Genomic DNA, 19,838 nt, shown 5'->3' with positions numbered 1-19,838 from the left:
AAAACGGACGACTTATCTAAATTTCAAAGAGGGCAAATTGTTAGCGCTCTTAAGTTGTTTTTAAGTGTGACGAAAGAGGCAAGTGTGTTCGGTGTGTTAGAGAGACAGTGTCCAAGGTAGTAACGGCCTATAAAACTAACGGGAAAACCACATCAAGAGAAACAGTGGTCGGGAAATAACCCTCAGTAGCAGGTGCCGCCGAGCACTAAAGTAGGTTGTACCTCAGAACCGTCGTGCAGCGCAAGGGACGGAGGAACTTAAGTAGCACTTCCACAGTCTGTGTCGACATCACAATCTGCCGCGAGTTACATAACAGACATATATAAGGTCGACTGCACCGGAGAAACCACTGATGAAGAGCCATAACGCTTATGCACATCAATGGTGCAGCGAACATCGAACATGGACCGCTGATGAATGGAAATGTATGATATGGTCGGTTGAGTTATCGTTCGTCTTATTACAAACCATGGGCCAAGTTTATGCTTTGTGGACACCCAAAGAAGCGAATGATTCGCCCAATGTTAAACATGGCAAGAGTTCTGTAATGTTATGGGCCGTAATGTCTTGGTTTTCAGTGTGTCCTGTGCTGACATCTGCCGGAAGCGTCACTGCCCATGATTGTGTCACCATTTTAGGGGATTCTATAATCCAAATATTATTTTCAGGAAATGATGCCATATTCCAGGATGATATAATGCGCTCAATCACACATCTGAAGCTGTTGTGGCGTGGTTTGAGAAACATCGGGTAGAATTTGAACACCTCCCCTGGCTAGCCCAATTCACGGACCTGAACATAATTGAAAATCTGTGGTCCGTTTGGGAGACACGAATGCTGTGTAACTTTTTCCTCCTTCCCTTTCACGGAAGTGTGGAATGGTGTATTATTCCACTTTGTTACCATTCACGACCTCTTAGATTGCATTCCACGTCGCATCAGAACTGTTCTGAGGGATAATAGCAGCTCAACGTTCCGGTAAGTTGCGTTTCTTTAAGGTGTTTCCAACACATTGATACATATTTGTATGTTTATTTAGGTCAAAGTTAAATATGTAACCTGCTGAATTTCTAAATGAGTAGCATCCGCTGAGTGAGATGTATTGGTATGAAGAGTACGTCTAGGAGCTAATGTCACTTTTACCAAAAAGGTATTTGAAATTACTAAAGACTACACACTACTTCGGATGTAAGTACAATGGAACCACATGTCTGCCTCTACGTATTACATATCATTCATCTGTTGGAGTAACATCACATACAATTACCAAGTATCTAACTAAGCCAACATATTGGGTGTGCAAGTAGAAGCTCAGCTCTGAAGTTGGGTGCATTTAACAACACTCTTGAACGCATCCAATTTGGCCGCTATATGTGTGACTATATGAAGCTTAGGTATTGCTGGTTTGGTAATACAAGGTTTAGTTTGGCACAAGCTTCAGGCCGCGTGTATCAAGTGGTTTGCAAGATTTCGTCGCGGAACGTTTAGTCTGGAGAACGATCCAGGTGCAGTGAAAAATTTTCAGAACGAAGACCTTCAAGTGTTAATGGATGGAAATCCATGTCAAACACTAGAAGAGCTTGCTGAATAGCTAGGAGCAACGTTTAGCTCAAAATCATTACGGTCGATGAGAAGTAGATTTTGTATAATCCTAAATGCCGAAAAGTGTGGGTTGATTCAGGCCAGCTATCAACATCAGTTGCAAAGCGAATATTCATGCCAGAAACTGTTATTGTGTGGCTGGTGGGACTGCAAAAGTGTCACTTACTACGAGCTTCTGGAACCTGATCAAACTGTGATAGTTGAACGTTACTAGGCTCAAGTGATCAAACTAAGTGAAGGGCTGGAGGAAAACGAGCATTTACCGGCCAAGGAATTTGCACAGCAATTGGCTGATAACGCTCGTCCACATACAGCAAAAGAAACCCAGGAACTCATCTTCGTCTTGGGCTGGGAAGTTCTCCAGCATGCGGCGTATTCTCCAGATTTGGAGCCACCTGATTTCTACTTATTCAGATCAATGTCGTCATCTTTGAAAGACAAGCGATTCACACAAGTTGACGATCTGCGAAAATGGCTTGATAACTATTTTGCATCGAAAACACTAAGTTTCTATCGCGACGGCATTCATCAGTTACCACATCAGTGGCAAAAGGCTATAGATAGTAATGGTAAATACTTCGATTATTAATCTTTGTAATAAGTATCTTTTCAATACAGTGCAAGCTGACCTCAAAGATCCGAGTTTCTACTTGCACACCCAATAGTAACCAGTTCTAAAAGCCTAAAGGTCACCATTTACACAACTATTATTTCTTTTTGTTTTTGATCTTACATTGGAATGAGTATTAAGCTTTTCTCTGTACTCTCAACCACCGTGCCCCCCCCCCCCCTGAAAAAGTGTCGATAACAAACCAAGTTACTAACTGCATGTGTTTTAATTTCTAATAATCTTCAAAGCAGACCCTTGTAGCTTCTACATTCCAAATGAGAAGTAATTCACTTAGCAGTATGTAGACATTGCACAACTGCTTTAGTTTGCATTTGTACTTATTTTATCAAAGTACTGATTCGAAATGCAGGTGAAATAGTTATATGGGAGAACGACTATCGGTTCCAATTCTCGTTTAGAAATATATAGACATACAACAGTATGGCTTTAGTTTATGCTATGGATGCAAAGGCACTCTGTTTTGAGTTCTGCTCCTAGTATCTTTCTGCACCTTCTAAAATTATGTTTCCGAATTGAAAACTTAGATTACAAATTTCTGTTTCATTTTCTGCCTATATGCCTTTAATTGCAATAATAACAATTTAACATACAAATATGTTAAATATGGAATACTAACTTCGAACTTCACTTAATCACCCATATTATTAATTTATTTGTACCCGTTTCAATGATTGCTTGTCATCATCATCAGTACGTGATAATTAAGAATTACATTGTTTCGTGGATTCAGATTATGCTAAATTTTCAGTCCTTATAAAAGTACAATTAAACTTTGTTCAGAGCAAAACACAACTGAACTTTTTACTTGAAGAAATCACTTGAAGGATTAGCGCGAATTCTAGTTTGTATACTGAAAAATTTTGGGACAAAAAAATGTCTGAAGAAAAGTTTACTTTTAAATCTAGCAAGGTTCAAAGTACTAATAAAACTTAATAGCACTAATACGTGCTTTAAATTTAAATTTAATTTTCTACATAAACGAGCGAACATGCCAGAATTTAAGTTCTTTAGAAAGAGTTGAGTTGATTTTGAGTTTAACGTCTCTTTCACCGAGACTATATGAGACGAGGACCTAAGGATTGTGAAATCCAAACCACATGAGCCCCCGCCGGGAATCGAACCCGAGTTTCCCACGCCAAAGGCGCGTATGCTAACTGCTTAGCCACGAATGAGTTCGTTCTTTAAGGGGGGGGGGGGGGAAAGCTTGGAAAACTACCACTCAAGAAGTTAGAGAAAACTTCGATACGGATTGTCAACCTGTCACAGATTACCATAGTAAGGAAAACGCTGAATTCACATCAATCTAGCGTTAGTTTATTCAAGGAACGTTCAGTACCTCAGTAAATAAATAACGTGGTGATGGTTTCATTTTATTGGTTAAAGATTCTTGGAACATCCATGCGGCAGAAGAAAATAATCCATTGTCAAGTAAGCTGTTTTTTAATGTTTTTGTGCTTACACGACTCATTACCAGAAATGCAATTTACTTACAATGAAATAACAGAAACAACACTGTATCTAAGAACTAAATTGAATTAATGCAATAAAAGAGAATACGCATGCGCAGAAAGTGGCTTACACGCCAATCACAGTTTACAATATGGCCGTGTGCGAGGAATATGTAAAACACCGACAGGGTACAAGCACGCGCTTCTCGAAAGAAGCGCTGACCGATAACCAATCATCCAATGACTAGCGGAGTAATACCATTCTGCAATGATTACATCGGGATCAGAAGTTTCGTTGAATGAACTTTTAAGTAGTTTGGGTTTTGAATTCTAAAAGTCACTAAAGGATACAGAATACTGGCGCGTAAATTGGACAAGGGAAATTCGTCTACAATTATCAGTAAACAAGAATATAGGCAGTGGCGTATTTACGATTTTGTTTCGGGAGGGGCTTTGCTAACTTTCGGAGGGGGCTTTGCCTGAAAATGTGAAAATTCAGCAAGATATTTCATATACTTTACTATAGTAAGTAAGATTTCGGGCGGGGGCGGGGGGGCTTAAGCCCGGAAGCCTTCCCTAAATACGCCACTGAATATAGGGATAAACTTTCAATCATTCTCAATAAAGATATTTGTCGTCAAGTAATCACCAACTCCTTTAACGATACAAACAAGGAAGTTAACGAACTTTTTCAGGAATCGTGGTTAATTGACACCCAAAATGCAAAGTATTTGAAAGTTGACACATCTTCCCTTCGGATCATTTTTGGATTGCCGAAAGTAGATTATTCCTGACTGATATGATTAGTTTAGTGTATCTTCAAAAACCCAAATATAATTCTTACTTACAAGATTTCGAAGTGGCTTACTGAGCTCCTTCAAGGCTAAGCGGTTAGCGCACGCGCATTTGGCGTGGAGGCCCGGATTAGATTCCCAACGGGAGCTCATGTGGTTCGGATTCCACGTTAATCAGTAGGTCCACGTATCATATAGCCTCGCTGCTAAACTCAAAATCAACTCAACAACAACTCGAAGTGGCTTACTAGGTTCACATCTAAAATAAAAATTAAAAAATAAAAATAAACAAACAAACAGTTCAGACATCATTTCTGAAATTCCTTCGCCAGTAAGTGTAAATACTCTTTAGTTAGTTCCACTGACATGGAGGATATGTTCAATTCCATATCCACACAACTCGCTATATAATACACACAGCGGATGAGGGAAAACAAAATTTGTGATCTGATCATCTATGACATAACAAAAAATCTGGAGATGTGTTTAAATGATAGCTCGAAGACAAGCTGTCCAAATGTTGAAGGTTTAGGAGTGGGCAGCCCACTATCGCTCCTATTAGCAAATGACATGATGTACAATTTAGAGTCAAAAAAATTTACAGAATGAAAGATTTAGATTTGTTAAACAGAGGTTTGTGGATGACGCAATTTTTATTATAAAGAGAGAGTGATTTGTTTCGTGAATTCAATAATAATAATAATAATAATAATAATAATAATAATAATAATAATAATAATAAGAGTAACTTTGGAAAAAAGAGTATTATAATAGTTTTGATTTTCTAAACCTCTCCATTTACTGACAAAAATTTACAGAAAACCAATGACAAGCGAGTATTTTGTCCGTTATATATATATATATATATATATATATATATATATATATATATATATATATATATATATATATATATAAAGACACATTTATATCTGGTAAAAGTTAATGTGTGTAAAAATATGCTTTTAACAGCTCTCAGAAAAAATGTCGGTAACGCAGGGAATAGAGAAATATTCTGATTACACTGTTGATTTGACTATTAAAAATAAACAGAGCTAAGGTACCATTGTAACATAGAAAGAACGTGCATGGCACTACTTCAAAGACTAAACGGAATAAATAAACCGGCAAGCACTGAAGGCTAGAAACGAACAGTGGGTTTTTGTACTGTTATGATTAGGGATAACATATCCACTACAAAAATTAGAAGAAAAAAGAAAGCTGGGATAAAACGCTTTAGAAAATATTAAGTGGGTATAAGAATTTTCTGATCCGCTCTTGTCTTCTGGTGTTTATGAAACTGAATGTACATCTAAGCAATGCTACATTAGCACGATAAAGAGAAATATATAAATTCAGTTGAAGGAAAGTATAAGAAACATTATCTGAATGCCACTCATTCTAGCTTTGGAACTTCTTGTATAAAATAACAGACAAATTCTGACCAAAGCATATATTAACTAATAAATAATAGCGTTACAGTTTCGGCAAATTAACTTTGCCTTCATCAGACACATTCATATATGTGTGTCTGATGAAGGCAAAGTTAATTTGCCGAAACTGTAACGCTATTATTTATTAGTTAATATATGCTTTGGTCAGAATTTGTCTGTTATTTTATACAAGAAACATTAAAGGGGAGCACGAAGCGGTATCGGAGTTATCAAGACACCTACAGAGCACAAGCCACAACATTGAAGGGTTCAAGTTCTACAGAAGAGCCCTTCTAACTATTTTTGAATCTTCTTTATCAGGACCAAATTTTCTACAGGCAGTATGGATGAGAACAGATTAATTACCAACTGTAAAAACCATAATCCAAATTATATTAATCAATACATCTTATGAACAATGTGTATTTCTGTTATGTTCGAAACCTCAACCATAACTATGTAGTTCATAGTCTTATAACAAAAATTCTTTTTTTTTTTTTTTTTAAAAAAAAAAGTACCCATGTATAGATATGAATGAAGGCATTAGTCCATTTTTCTATTTTTTTGGACTTATAGAACGCCACTTTGCATCCATGCGGTTCATATAATATGTAGGTCAAATTAAGAATAGAATAGAAGCCACAGAGAAGAACACTTCGAAGTTCCTTAGCATTTTAAAAAATCCACTTGGAACGATGAAGAACGAAGAAGAAGAAAAAAGAGAAGTAATTGAGTGCGTGAAAACCATTTTCTAATAATATCGGACAACGAACATTGGATTTTAAGTATTTTGCATTGAATTTCAAAGATTTAAGCGCGGAATTAGAAAAGATAGTTCCTCTAACAATATAGATTGCGAGCAGTGCATCACAACAGGTAATAGTCACAACAGTAAATGAAAGAAAATGCTTCCTATTCAGCGCAAGTGGTTATGAAAACTGAGAGGGACGTTTTCGATGATCACTGCCCTTATATGTGTCTGAAAAATTTTCAAAAATACGAAAAAAAAAAAAAAAAAAAAACGTGGAAAAGAAAGATATTTTTATTCTGATTCCTCCATCTTTCCCCTCTCTCTCTTTTTTTCTAACAGATTTTAGTTGGAAACTTATTCAAACTTATATAAAGCTAATGATGACCGTGATCTTCGAAAACATCCCTTAGTTTTCATGAAGCATATTCTAAAGTTTCATGTAGTGAGTGAGTAGTGTATTTAGCCAAAGACATAAAAAGGGAGGAAATGATTATGTGATACGAAACTTCACTAACCCTTTAAGTGGTTAATTGGAATACAAATTTGAATTGTGTTTTGCTTAACGAAGCTTTTTAATGTTAGTTTTCTAAGAACTGACTATTATCATTATATGAATCCACGAATCAATATAAGTATTACTTAATTCAGGTTGTTAAGTGATGTGCATCCTATTAGTTCATCTAGTAAATACATAGATCTTGTCGTTTCTTCATTTATTTTATCCCAACATGAATATGAATAATGCACATATTTAGTACCCAAAAGTTATTTATTACTAGGGGCAGGAGTTTTTCGCAAGTTGCGAAATCGCGAAAGTTTTCCTACAACGCCGAGAGTTGGCTTTCCAACGAACTACGTCACATTGAGTAAGGAAATAGGTATTTTGAAGTTGCGACAAAATGCGATAACTGACATTTTGGGCGAAATGTGCCACAAAACGCGACAAATTGCGAATTTTTAAAAACGTCAATTTTAGTTGTTAAAATACAGAAATAAAAAGTACAATTTTTAAAAGGAGAGAAAAATTTACACTTAAATAACTTGTGCCTGTAGGCAATATGGCTTCCAATGACGAATACTGACTGTGAAAGGATTTTTTTTTTTTTTTTTTTTAATACAGCTTGGTATTCAATGATAGAAAGCTACAAATGAAAGAAGGAAATGTTGAAACATGTAACATGCTGCACTTTTCATCAGAATAATAATTCGCAGACGAGATATACTAGAAGATACTGCATTAATGTATTGTATGTATCTGTTTTTACATGTATATATGTTTTCGGTGTATAACATATAATGTGCGGTGTTTTGTGATGGCAATCGTGATGATACTGTGCTAGTGTACTTTTAAGTTTTTGGACTTGTAAAAGAAGAAATAAATAATTTGTTGTTAGTAACTGCATAAAAAATAACTTCATTGTCCTAAGTAGCATTATTGATTTATTGTTTATTACTTATATTGGGCTTACATTAGAATTTACTTAGCGACAAAATGAGAAATTTTATATCTCAAAATGCGAAATTTTTAATTTCAAATTGCGATAAACTCCTGCCCCTATTTATTAGCATACATTTTTTTAAAAAAATAACCTACATAGAGCAAATTTTAAAATCTAAAATGACGATTTTAACACGATTGTTGCATTGACGTCCAAAGAGATGCATCTAATAAGAGTGTTCACTTGTAAACTTCATTTAACACTTCATGATTTGCTGATAGTATACAAATCGTGTATATATATCGCCAAGTCTTTTCTTGGTGATACCTCGTGGGAATTTCATTAAATTAATTCTTAGAATATATAGTTACAATATCCACACTTTCAACATTACTGAGAAGATAAGTTAAACCTAATATTAAAGTACGTAACCCCTTTATTTATTTATCTTTTACCCTAAATCCATGATATGAAATATTTCTTTCTTTCTTTCTTTTTATTTCTGTTTCATTGTATATGTGTTAGGGGTCGTTCTTATATTAGGGTAACGTGGCAAGGGGGAGGGAAGGGTTCGGCCTTGTGTTATGAACTGTGATAAGAAGAATGGGGTTTACCCAGTGTTCAAAGTGGAAAAAAAATAACAGAGGCGGTATGTTTTATTACGATTTTGGCTTGGCATACCGGCTACCTAAATGTTGACGTGCAGTAAGAGTATGTTGCCTAAAAGATTGCATTTACTTACATAATGACTGAAAACTATTGGAGAGCTTCTCTGTAGTAACGCGGAGGGGGGAGGGGGAACATGAAGATACTTTGATCCCCTCCAACTTTCCGGGAAAAAAATCCCCTTATGTTGTATTATAGAGAATTATACATGAAAATGCTCAAAAAACGGAGAAGGATATTAATAATTCCCTGCGGGAGAATTCCCGGTCCCCCATACGACTGTGAGGTGTTTAACCCGGAAGGTCCGCTCCCACAGCAGACAACACCTAAACCTGCCCATGTTCAAAAACGGCATTTATGCATTAAGTCAAGAAGACACACACATACAAACATAAATAACGAAGAAACAATTCAATTTGGCCCATCAAAATATAAACTAGGTGTGAACTTCTTCGCAGACACCTCACTTTAAAAATAAAAGATAGGAAAAAGGTATTAAAAAATGTCGCTGTTGTTAACTTATCGACATTATTTCTACATAAGAAATAAAACCTTTTACGTGCAAAGCTATTCGTTAATTACTGTGTGTAAAAAATGAATTTATTAAAGGCATTTAGCATTTACTTTCCAGTGATGGTATGTTTTAATCATTAGAAAACCAGAGACGGTATGCATTCATCACTGAAAAACCAGAGGCCGTATGGCATAACACCGCATCCCGTCTCACTTCGACCACTGGGTTACCCTTTCGTTAGGTAACGCCTTTTTTTCCCTGTAATTTTTACTTTCTGGTTTATACGCAATATTTTAAACAAATAATTTTATTGTTTTTTTTATATAAATAAATATTTCTATTGTTTTCGAAAATTACAAACATATAGCCTATATAAAATAAATCATGTAGAAGGGATTCGAAGGAACTACTAGACACTAGCATGACTAGTGATGAACCCCGAAAGTATTAAAATACAATAGAACTCAGTTTTGTGGTTATCGTTGCATTGCATTTACGGCACAAAGCTTTTCTGAAGTTAGTTGTTAGCGATCGTAACCATCGCTTACAAATGCCCTCCCATTCGTTTCGCAATCTCAGAATATGATTCTAAACTTTTGAATTGAATCATTACCCACTCTATTCTTCTCAGGAGTTTCATATGTGAAATAGAAAAAAACACTCTTTCGTGACATAATATTTTCTGCGACGGAATGATACATGATTTGCAGGGCAAAATAAGATGTTGAAAAGCGAATTCGTCGGATATTATTCTCGCACTGAACTTCTTGCTCTCTGGATTTGAATTTTTCTGGAGAAATCTAGTTTATTCGCATTGTGACACGGAATTAGGGCAAGAATAATTTGAAAAGGGTAAACTGAAGTCCAAATATGATGTTCGAAAGGTTGTTCACAGACGAGATGCCTCTGCTCCTACACGTGTGCAGCCACTTCGAATTTGTGGTCGACATCTTTGATCGTGATATTCGCGAACTTCAAATATAGGAAGCACCTTGGATCCCGGAAGAAGAGGTCGGTGTCTTCTTTGGATCCTGTTTCACCTGTATCTTCAGACAGTACTTCCTCTTTGCCAATCATCGGTGACCTAAAAGAATGGGTGCAATCTCCTTGGGAAAACAATATATAGAAGTGAAGAATTAAGATTGATTAATAAAACATTCCTATGGGGTTAAAATATTCTGCGGTACTACTCCTTTCTAATGCTTCGATTTGCTGGGGAAAAATACTTTTTATTACAGAATGCAAACATTTTGTAATAAAAAGTTCTGCAATTAAAATTAGTATTTTATTGTAATAACCCCAAAAATAAGCAAAATTGGTGGAAAAAAAAAAAAAAATTCGACCGTGCGTTACGAAGTGTGACAAGGGAGAGGGAGGGGTAAAATTGGTCAAAAATAGCGTTTCGTAATATGTGAACAGCCCCTAAAACACCATGTCAAATAACTTAATACTGCTAATAATTATTCTAATTTATAGTAACACATTGAAGGTCCAGCGTTGAAGACCTGAGCCAATTTGACGTTATGTTGTACAGACATGGATCAATCTCAACAGTTAACGGATGCTACACTTACCATTCTCATCTTGTGATTTTATTTTTGTATTCTGCGTATCCTCTTCCCGTTGATCTTTATCATTGCTGGTTGAAGGCTTTGTTACAGAAGGCACAGCGTTCGGTCGTAGATTGCGCCTCTGCAGGTTGTGCTGGTAATCTAAAACAGTAACAATAATGTGATATAAATCTACTTGTTTTTACAACAGTACAATATGAAACAATGACACACATATCTAAACATCATATAATTTTATGGACGGTTTATGACGTACGAAAAGCATACCTAAGGTTGCAAATTAGATACAATTTCCTCGTTAGTCTCTATACACGTACTAAACTCGTATTAGTATCTCGTTTATTGATCTGGTTATACCTAACGATTTCACAGATTAGGACGCTAGGTCAGGGATAAGTCAGTTCAGTAACAGGAATAGGATTGTTTAACAAGAAATGACCCCATTCTACCCCATTCTACAAGTAAGTTACGATAAATTCATTTGGTAAAATATGTATAAGTTTCCTTCTACTATAATAACAATAATAATACAGAAAAATTACTTATTTCTTTTTTTCTTTTAATATCCTGTAACTGAATTCCCTTGAAATATAATGTTGATGACGCTTAAATGGCATTGATTACCGGCGAAAGCTTATGTGATTGGGATTCCCCATTAAGATATCAATTTAACTTCGGTGCTGAAAGAAACGATAAACTCCAACCCACAACCAATTTAAACGCCATTTTGTGTAAGAAAGAACTACATCACCAAGCACTTAAAGATACATTCTGAAAATGCTCAGTACGCATTAACTGTATTTAACCCCCAATTTTATTGCACACTTCACTCTCTGGAAGTTTCTATGGAAGGATGTTCCATGGGTGGTGATAAATGGTAATACATTTACAGACATCGAAACTGTTGGTTGCACGAACGAGATGACAACGTCGAGAGCCAGAGATACTTGGCACGGACTTGTTCGAGTTGACATTATATACTGTTGACATAAGACAATGATATTAAAAGCCTGTTGAAACAGTGATGACTTCCATCAAATGAAAACAGTTAGTATACAACACCGATAGTGCATTTAATTGTGATTATGAGACAAGCAGACAGCTAAGTACAAATATATTTCTGATTAATCCTTCCTTGAATAAAGCATTTAGTATCTTGAATAAGACACAGCACGTTGTAAAATCCCTTTACATTACAAATAAAGCATAATAAACTTCTTTGTATCGCTATAACCATTAAAATGCAGGAATGCACAAAAACAAGGCACATATGCCTATATTCTCTTTGAATTGGATTCATAGAATCCAGCAACTCCTACCATTAAAATATGAGTATCCAGAAAGCATGCTGATAATCTATTACGATCTAAAGCCGTCCATTTAGAATTTCAACAGCTTATATCGATCTCGGAACATCGTTGCGAGGTGGTATGCAACACTTTACATGACCAATTCCAACATTCTGCTGTAATCTAGGAAGATCCGGCAAAGCAGACCCTTAGTTACACATATTTCATGTATTTTACATCAATTAAACTTATGAATGATGTTGATATGTTAAGCTCAATTGTGTTTTCAGACGAGGCACTTTTCCATTTATCTGATGAATTGAATAGACGTTTAACTGAAGTATTTGGGGACAAGTACGAGAGGAGGGGGCATGCGCCTGAGTTTGAAATACATGTACGGGACAGTCCCAAAGTTAATGTGTCGTCAGCATATTGTTATGCTTTTTACGATACAGGAGACAGATGATTAATGAGAATTTGTGGAAGGAAACGGGAGAACATATGTAACACTGTTCAACAACGAAAATGTAAATTGAACAAAATCAGCTAATTCTTATTGATTTTGTGGTGTTGATCACGAATTTGAAAGTTATTTTCGAATATTAGCTCTACTTTTCGTTTTACAGGCATGTCTAATAATAACGCTTTAAAAATAAATATATTCGCTTCGTTTGGGGTAAAATGTTACACTGATCCGGCAACACTGGAGAAACTATATGAACGCTTGGTTTCATTGTGTTCCTTATCTCAGTAGTGTTCTGCTATTGTTAGAAACGAAAGGTTTAGTGCAGTTATCAGCGTTTTGGGTGTGACGCTTGTGTAGTGCAGGACATAAAAATACAACTACAAGTACGCAAAAATACTGGTATTTCGAATGTATATTTTTAAATAGTTGTCGGAACTATTTCAAGTGACATTTTGAGGATTTCAATAAACAAAAATGCCGCGAAATTGTGTAAACAGTGCGGATAGCTTCTGCTACGTGTGTGGGGAAGTGACATTTTCCTCACAAAAGCAGACTATAACACCACTAATAAGAAAAGCCTATCAATATTACTTTGGTTGTAAAATTGGAGACCAAGATAAATCTTGGGCACCCTACATTGTGTGTAACACTCGTGCCAGCAATCTAAGAAATTGGATTAATGGGAAGGGGCGCTCAATGCCTTTTGCAGTGCTCATGATTTGGAGGGAGCCAAGCGACCACATCAGAGACTTATTTTTGTATGGTTCCTTCCGTCAAGAAGGGAATTTCCACGAAAAAGAAGCGGACCTTGATCTATCCTAACATTCCTTCTGCAATGCGCCCTGTTCCACATGGAGAAGGACTACCTGTTCCTGTGTTATTTTTGTATGGTTCCTTCCGTCAAGAAGGGAATTTCCACGAAAAAGAAGCGGACCTTGATCTATCCTAACATTCCTTCTGCAATGCGCCCTGTTCCACATGGAGAAGGACTACCTGTTCCTGACTCACCTAAAGAATACGATCTTTTTTCTGATGATGATCAAGAAGTTGAAGCTCCTGAATCAAGTACTTCGAAGGACCCTACGTTTGTTGTAGAACCTCCATGTGAACCACATAGACTTACTCAAGAGGAACTAAGTGATCTAATCAGAGACTTGGACCTCTCGAAAAGCAAAGCCGAAATTTTAGCGTCACGCTTAAAGCAATGGAATTTATTGCAGGAAAAAGTAAATATTTCAGTGTATCGGAATAGGGAGAAGATGTTCACTTCATTTTTTACTATGGAAGACACACTTGCGGCATGGTCTCATGAGAGCACTTAAAATTAATTACGAACCTACGGAGTGGAGGCTCTTTATAGATTCGTCCAAGGTGAGTTTAAAGGCAGTGCTTTTACATATTGGAAATGAACTTCCTTCAATTCCTGTAGGTTACGCAGTTCATATGAAGGAATCTTATGAAAACTTGAAACGTTTACTTCAAGCCATTAAATATTACGATTTTCAGTGGCTCATTTGTGGTGACCTTAAAGTAATAGCACTGTTGCTAGGTATGCAGTTAGGGTATACAAAGTATTGTTGCTTTATATGTGAATGGGACAGTAGAGATCGTGGATCTCATTACCGCAAAAGTGATTGGAGTACCAGAGACACTCTTCAGCCGGGAGTGAAAAATGTGCAGCATGAACCACTGGTAGATCGTAACCGAATTTTGCTTCCCCCTCTACATATTAAATTAGGTCCTATGAAAAATTTTGTTAAGAGCATGAAGAAAGAGGATGAGGCCTATAAGTACCTAAGAGGGCAATTCTCTCGATTAAGTGATGCCAAAGTTAAAGAGGGTGTTTTCATAGGGCCACAGATTAGGCAACTATTCAAAGATCACAAATTCGACGAAATTCTCAAAGGTGAGGAGAAAGCTGCGTGGGAAAGCTTGAAGAGTGTTTGTTCACAGTTCTTGGGAAGACACCGAGCAACAAATTACAAACAACTGGTAGCAAAGTTGTTATTGTGCTACGAAAATCTTGATTGCAATGTGTCTTTGAAACTCCACTTTCTTCATTCACATCTAGACTTCTTTCCCGAAGATTGTGGAGCAGTAAGTGACGAACATGGTGAGCGTTTCCATTGAGATATTGCAGCCATGGAGAAGAGATATGAGGGAAAGTGGAGTTCTAACATATTGGCCGACTACTGTTGGACTATTGCAAGGGATGCTCCAGATGTAACCTACAAAAGGCAAGCCAAGCGAAGACGTTCAAAATAAAATAAACATAATCCTGTACAAGGGATTACTTGAAACTTTTGTCTACATTGCAGTGTAGTTCTTGCACAAAAAGGTATTTGTACATATTTTTCATGTTTTGATGTTAATACTGATTTTTATTACGGAATTGTTAATGTTTAACTTGACCACGGTTACTTTATTTTCTGTATCGCTGTGGAACTGGTATTTGCGCAATTTTGAAAAAGGAGGTACAAGGGTGCAGAAAGCTATAGGTTAGGGTACTTCTTAACTCCCCAGCATATCACATCACAGTGAAATAGATAAAAAAAAGTGAAATATAGGTTTTTACAAGGATTTTGCTTAAATGTACTATAAATATTATTACATTTGTATATTACAGCTACTGTTGTACAAGGGCGTTTTTTTTTCACAACCTGAGCTAAGAAAATTCTTCTATCATCATTTCCTTTCATATTATGCTTAAATGAATGTAAAAATCGCAATTTCAAAGAATTTACATACTTTCGATTAAAATTTGTTGAACAGTGCCATATTCTTCCTTCAAAATTGAACGGATGAGGCATGAACAATTCCGTTTACTTCCAGTACGAAGTCTCACCCCATCCGTCCATCTCTTGCCACTATGGCTTTTCAGTTAGACCTTTGCTTGACGGGCAATTAGGTAAAAGTTGACTGTTCCCAATATGGCTACAGGTCAATTAGCACAGTTGGCGCTGAAGAGCTGCGATTCTCATCTTGAATTTAAACTTTTTCAAATCCGTTGGAACTTCAGTTCTGTACTATTGTGGTATCGTAACTTAAGTACATTATATTGTAAGTACAAAGAAACAGGAATAGGCAATTGTAGCATGAAGGCTACTGGAATTCTCATTTATTTACACCCTTCGTAAATACACACCATGGTTAAAAAATGATGCGAAAAGAAATAATTCTACCAATAAAATGGTAAGACACCTTCCAATAATTCCAAACATCATAAATCAGAACAGTATTATTCCTGCAAAGTTTAGGAAAACGCCGTTAATGGCGCTGCGTCAACAAAACGGCAACAAGAAAAAAAAAATGTGTGTTTACGGTTTCACAAAAAGATGAATCATTTCACGTTGAAAACGAAACCGCCCGCACACGTTGAATACGAAAAACAGGATTTATTTCATATAGCGTCCCAAGAATCGATTACGAGAACTACAGATGTGACAATCCACAGTACAGCATATCTTACGAACATATTTGCGCTGAAAACCACGCGAATTCTGGTCATCTACTATATCCTACTCTTACAATTTACAGATTGTACGAGTATGAAGAATGGGTATTGTCCAATGGACGCAATCATAACTCAGGTGCGCTTTTCACTTAACAGTTCTCCAAGGAGCATATATATATATATATTTGTGGGTATGCGGCTGGCGTGCACACATTTGATGTGAGGTCCGGGTTCGATTCCCGGCAGGAGCTCATGTGGTTTGGATCCCACGTTAAGCCCTGCTGCTGAAAGGAACTCAAAATTAGATCCAAATCAGATAAGACAAGGGATCATTAAAACGTATCATCAATTTGGTGTCTTCATTTGGGTGCTGCAGTTTTTAATAGTTAATATCAATCCTATCACAGCATTAAGAAATATAGGATAAGAAAAAAAAAAAACTCAATCTCGGGGATAAAAAAAACAGGTAAGAGAGAGAGCTTTTTTTTTTTTTTAAATCATGAAATTACTGTAATAAATGGTAACGGTACAAAAATAATTCCAACTAGTAAAGTATTACATGAACACAAAGCTTTGGATGTGGCGGACATGACATTTTCTTCTAATACTAGCAGCGAATGAAACAAATGCCAAGAGTAGCCGAAACTAATTTCACACTAGCAAGGCCGAGGTGGTAACGTACAAAACCTATTGTCAGTATTCGTGGTATAGTTTTTCGAAAATGAATTGCACACACAAAACTTTAACTTTGGAAGTGAATTTTTAATCATAAATCATACGAAAATTATGGACTTCACTTGGTTGACGTCTTTCTGTCAATATGTTTCTGTAATTTGTTTTCTAAACCGTAGTATTACTATATGATTTAACCAGGAACTACAAATTGTAAACATTGCTCGGCATATCTAAAAAATCTGTCCTAAATACCACGCTTACAAACACGATGACAATATAATGACAAATATATTCTTTCGAGTAGAACCAACCGGTAATGGTTTGAAAACCCTTATTCTTGAAATATCTTTTCATTTTTACTACTCATGATACATTCTTAAATAATTCAGGGGACCGCGGTGGCTCAGTGGTAGAGCGTTCACCTCTGGTGCTTGGGGTCCCGGGTTCGATCCCAGCCCCCGCCAAGTGAACTTTGTGGTGGACAAACACCGTGTCCGTGGGTTTTCTCGGGGTTCTCCCGTTTCCTCCCACTCTTCATTCCACCATTTCATTCATCATCACCGTCTCCTTTAGCCTAACCGGCATAATCGTGGGACGTAAAACTCAAAGATTTCATTTCATTTTCTTAAATAATTCAATTCGCGAATTTCCGATTTTTACTAGGGGTGTTGCATGAGAGAATGTTAATAACCCACAAAAAAGTGTGGAAACCCGAAGGGGTGAAGGTAAGCGAATAGCGAAACAAATACACTCGCGCACTGTATTTGCAGTAATCATTTACAACACGATATACAACAAACGTACCTTGTTAGAATGTGTATAGTGTGTAACTACTATAGAAGACTCTATATATGCCTACAGGTATGTTGCATATATTAGTAAGCTCTATAAAAAATGTCGGTACTGTCATTTATAGTTAGAAGTTGTAAATGACATCGTTTATGCGTATACCCACCATCGCCGACGTGCCTATTCCTTACAGACGAACCGTAATCGAGCTAGTGTAACTACCAAGTGATTTGGATGAGTAACTACATAATACCCATAATTTTACCTGCGAACTCTCCAAACCATGGTAACTTTATTCTTAAATGCACCCGAGCATATTACGCTATTGCATTAACCCTAGGAACACCAAGGGGGAGAGGGAGTTCTCAAGCCCATAAATTATTTGTAACATTCCTAATTCGATACAAACAATCTGAAAAAAAATTGATATCGTCAGGCTTGGCTCCATTCATCATAAAACGCAATTCTTTCGTTTTTAGTGTCTTGTTTTCTATTTATAAATAAACAAAAAGTTGTTGGCCTCAGAGGCTCCCCTTGGTAGTACTAAGGGGCTATTCACCTAATATCCTATCTGTTACATTACAGTGTTTTGGCATTTTATTTTATTTTCCTTTGAAACAATTTTGGTATTACATCATGCAGTGTATTACTGAAACTATGATGCAGTGTTGCCAACTATACATTATAAATATTTTAGTATTTATTTTTTTCTGACCATTTCCTTGGTGACTATTTTATTTTCTATTGGTTTATTACTCAAGGCTATTAACATCTAAATATGCCACCTTACAAACAGATATTATAAGGAGAGACAGAGAGAGAACCAAGTTTCAATAGTGATGGGAAAGAACTGTGCTTCTGCAACTTCGGTGTTTTCAAGTATTTTTTTATCGTAGAAATTACAACAGCCTAGAACACGGACTGAAGACGCATATTTAACAGGAAGTTGTCAGTTTGTTATTCCGTGACTGTATGGTGGAATCTGCAAAAGCACTGGAACAATGGCAAATCGTTTTGTTTTCTTTGTGAAAGTTCAAGTGAGAAAGAACTTAGCAGATAGTGAGCTCAAAGATAACGCAATGGAAATAATAAGCCTGCCAGGTTTTGATGCAGAAGACGAACTTGAACACTTTATTTGATAATGTCAATGAAAGAAATGGAAGCAGTAGCACCTTTGTTGCAGTAAATACCTTGTAATATTCGTCATGCTGTAGTGTTGTTAGTGTATTACTGACAGACAAGTGATAGCTTGATTGATTACATTTTACATGTGCACTCCACAGGTGCAAAAACATGACGACGTGCTAATAGAAAAATTGCAACTTTATGTTGGGTTGGTGACACTGGTCCTCTTGTAACGTCCCACATAGTGCCCAATGAAGGTCCCTCACACTGTCTATGTTTTCGCGGAAAGAAAAATTAAAAGAATGTCGCCATTCCAAAGATTACCGAGATGGAAATCATAAAAGGTAAACCACGAACTCATTCGGATACTGAAATATGCCCCACTCTTTCCCATTCCACCCGTCTACCGTACCACCACCAAAATGCGATTAGAAGCCGTCTTTGCACACATACTACATCGTACTAAGCTGCTATTGATCTATATAATTGATTTCCTATAGAAACAAATAAAATATACAGGTCACAGCAACTGACATAAATAAAAATGGTAACTTAAACAATTACACTCATATAGTTGGCAACATTGCACTTAGAAACCTATATGAAATGAAATCTGTGAGTTTTACGTCCCACGGTTATGCCGGTTAGGCTAAGGGAGACGGTGATTATGAGAAATGAATGAAATGGTGGAATGAAGAAAGTGGGAGGAAACGGGAGAACCCCGAGAAAACACACGCACACGGTGTTTGTCCACTACAAAGTTCACTTGGCAGGAGCAGGGTTTGAACCCGGGACCCCATGCACTAGAGGTGAACGCTCTACCACTGAGCCACCGCGGCCCCCCACTTAGAAACCTAGTAATTATAGAGAATAAAAATATATGATGTCTTAGATATCTCAAGTTCGTATCAGAAAATATAAATCATTTCCGTGGGAAATAATGACCTTTAAGGTGTGGACCTCAACGGCCCCCACGATGGTGTTTCGTGTAACCCAAAAATACTTTGGTGTTCCTAAGGGTAAAGAGAATATATTCGTGATGCAGATTGACGATCAAGGCGCTCCTAGCCTATTTAAGGATAAAATATTAATCCGCACGGAAGAAACCAACTTTATGTAGGTGCTAAACATCTTTCAAGTGAAATATGAACGTAGAAACAACATTAAGAACTGCACGCATTTCCATGAAAT

General features: G+C 36.6%; 1 protein-coding gene across 2 annotated transcripts in view; it reads right to left on the bottom strand.

Annotated features, from left to right (window-relative positions):
* The window catches only part of MESR4 (misexpression suppressor of ras 4), a 96,666-nt gene that overhangs the window by 11,195 nt on the left and 65,633 nt on the right, over positions 1-19,838 (bottom strand). For both annotated transcript variants that reach the window (XM_081770580.1, XM_081770582.1), the window contains one exon: positions 10,853-10,990. In XM_081770580.1, coding sequence (XP_081626706.1) covers positions 10,853-10,990 — 138 coding nt within the window. The remainder of the gene's footprint in view (positions 1-10,852; positions 10,991-19,838) is intronic.

Source organism: Thermobia domestica, chromosome 9, assembly GCF_964235325.1.
Source record: "Thermobia domestica chromosome 9, izTheDome1.hap1.1, whole genome shotgun sequence".
Classification (NCBI taxonomy): domain Eukaryota; kingdom Metazoa; phylum Arthropoda; class Insecta; order Zygentoma; family Lepismatidae; genus Thermobia; species Thermobia domestica.
The sequence above is the reverse complement of the archived record's forward strand: the minus strand, read 5'-3'. Positions and strand labels throughout refer to the sequence as shown.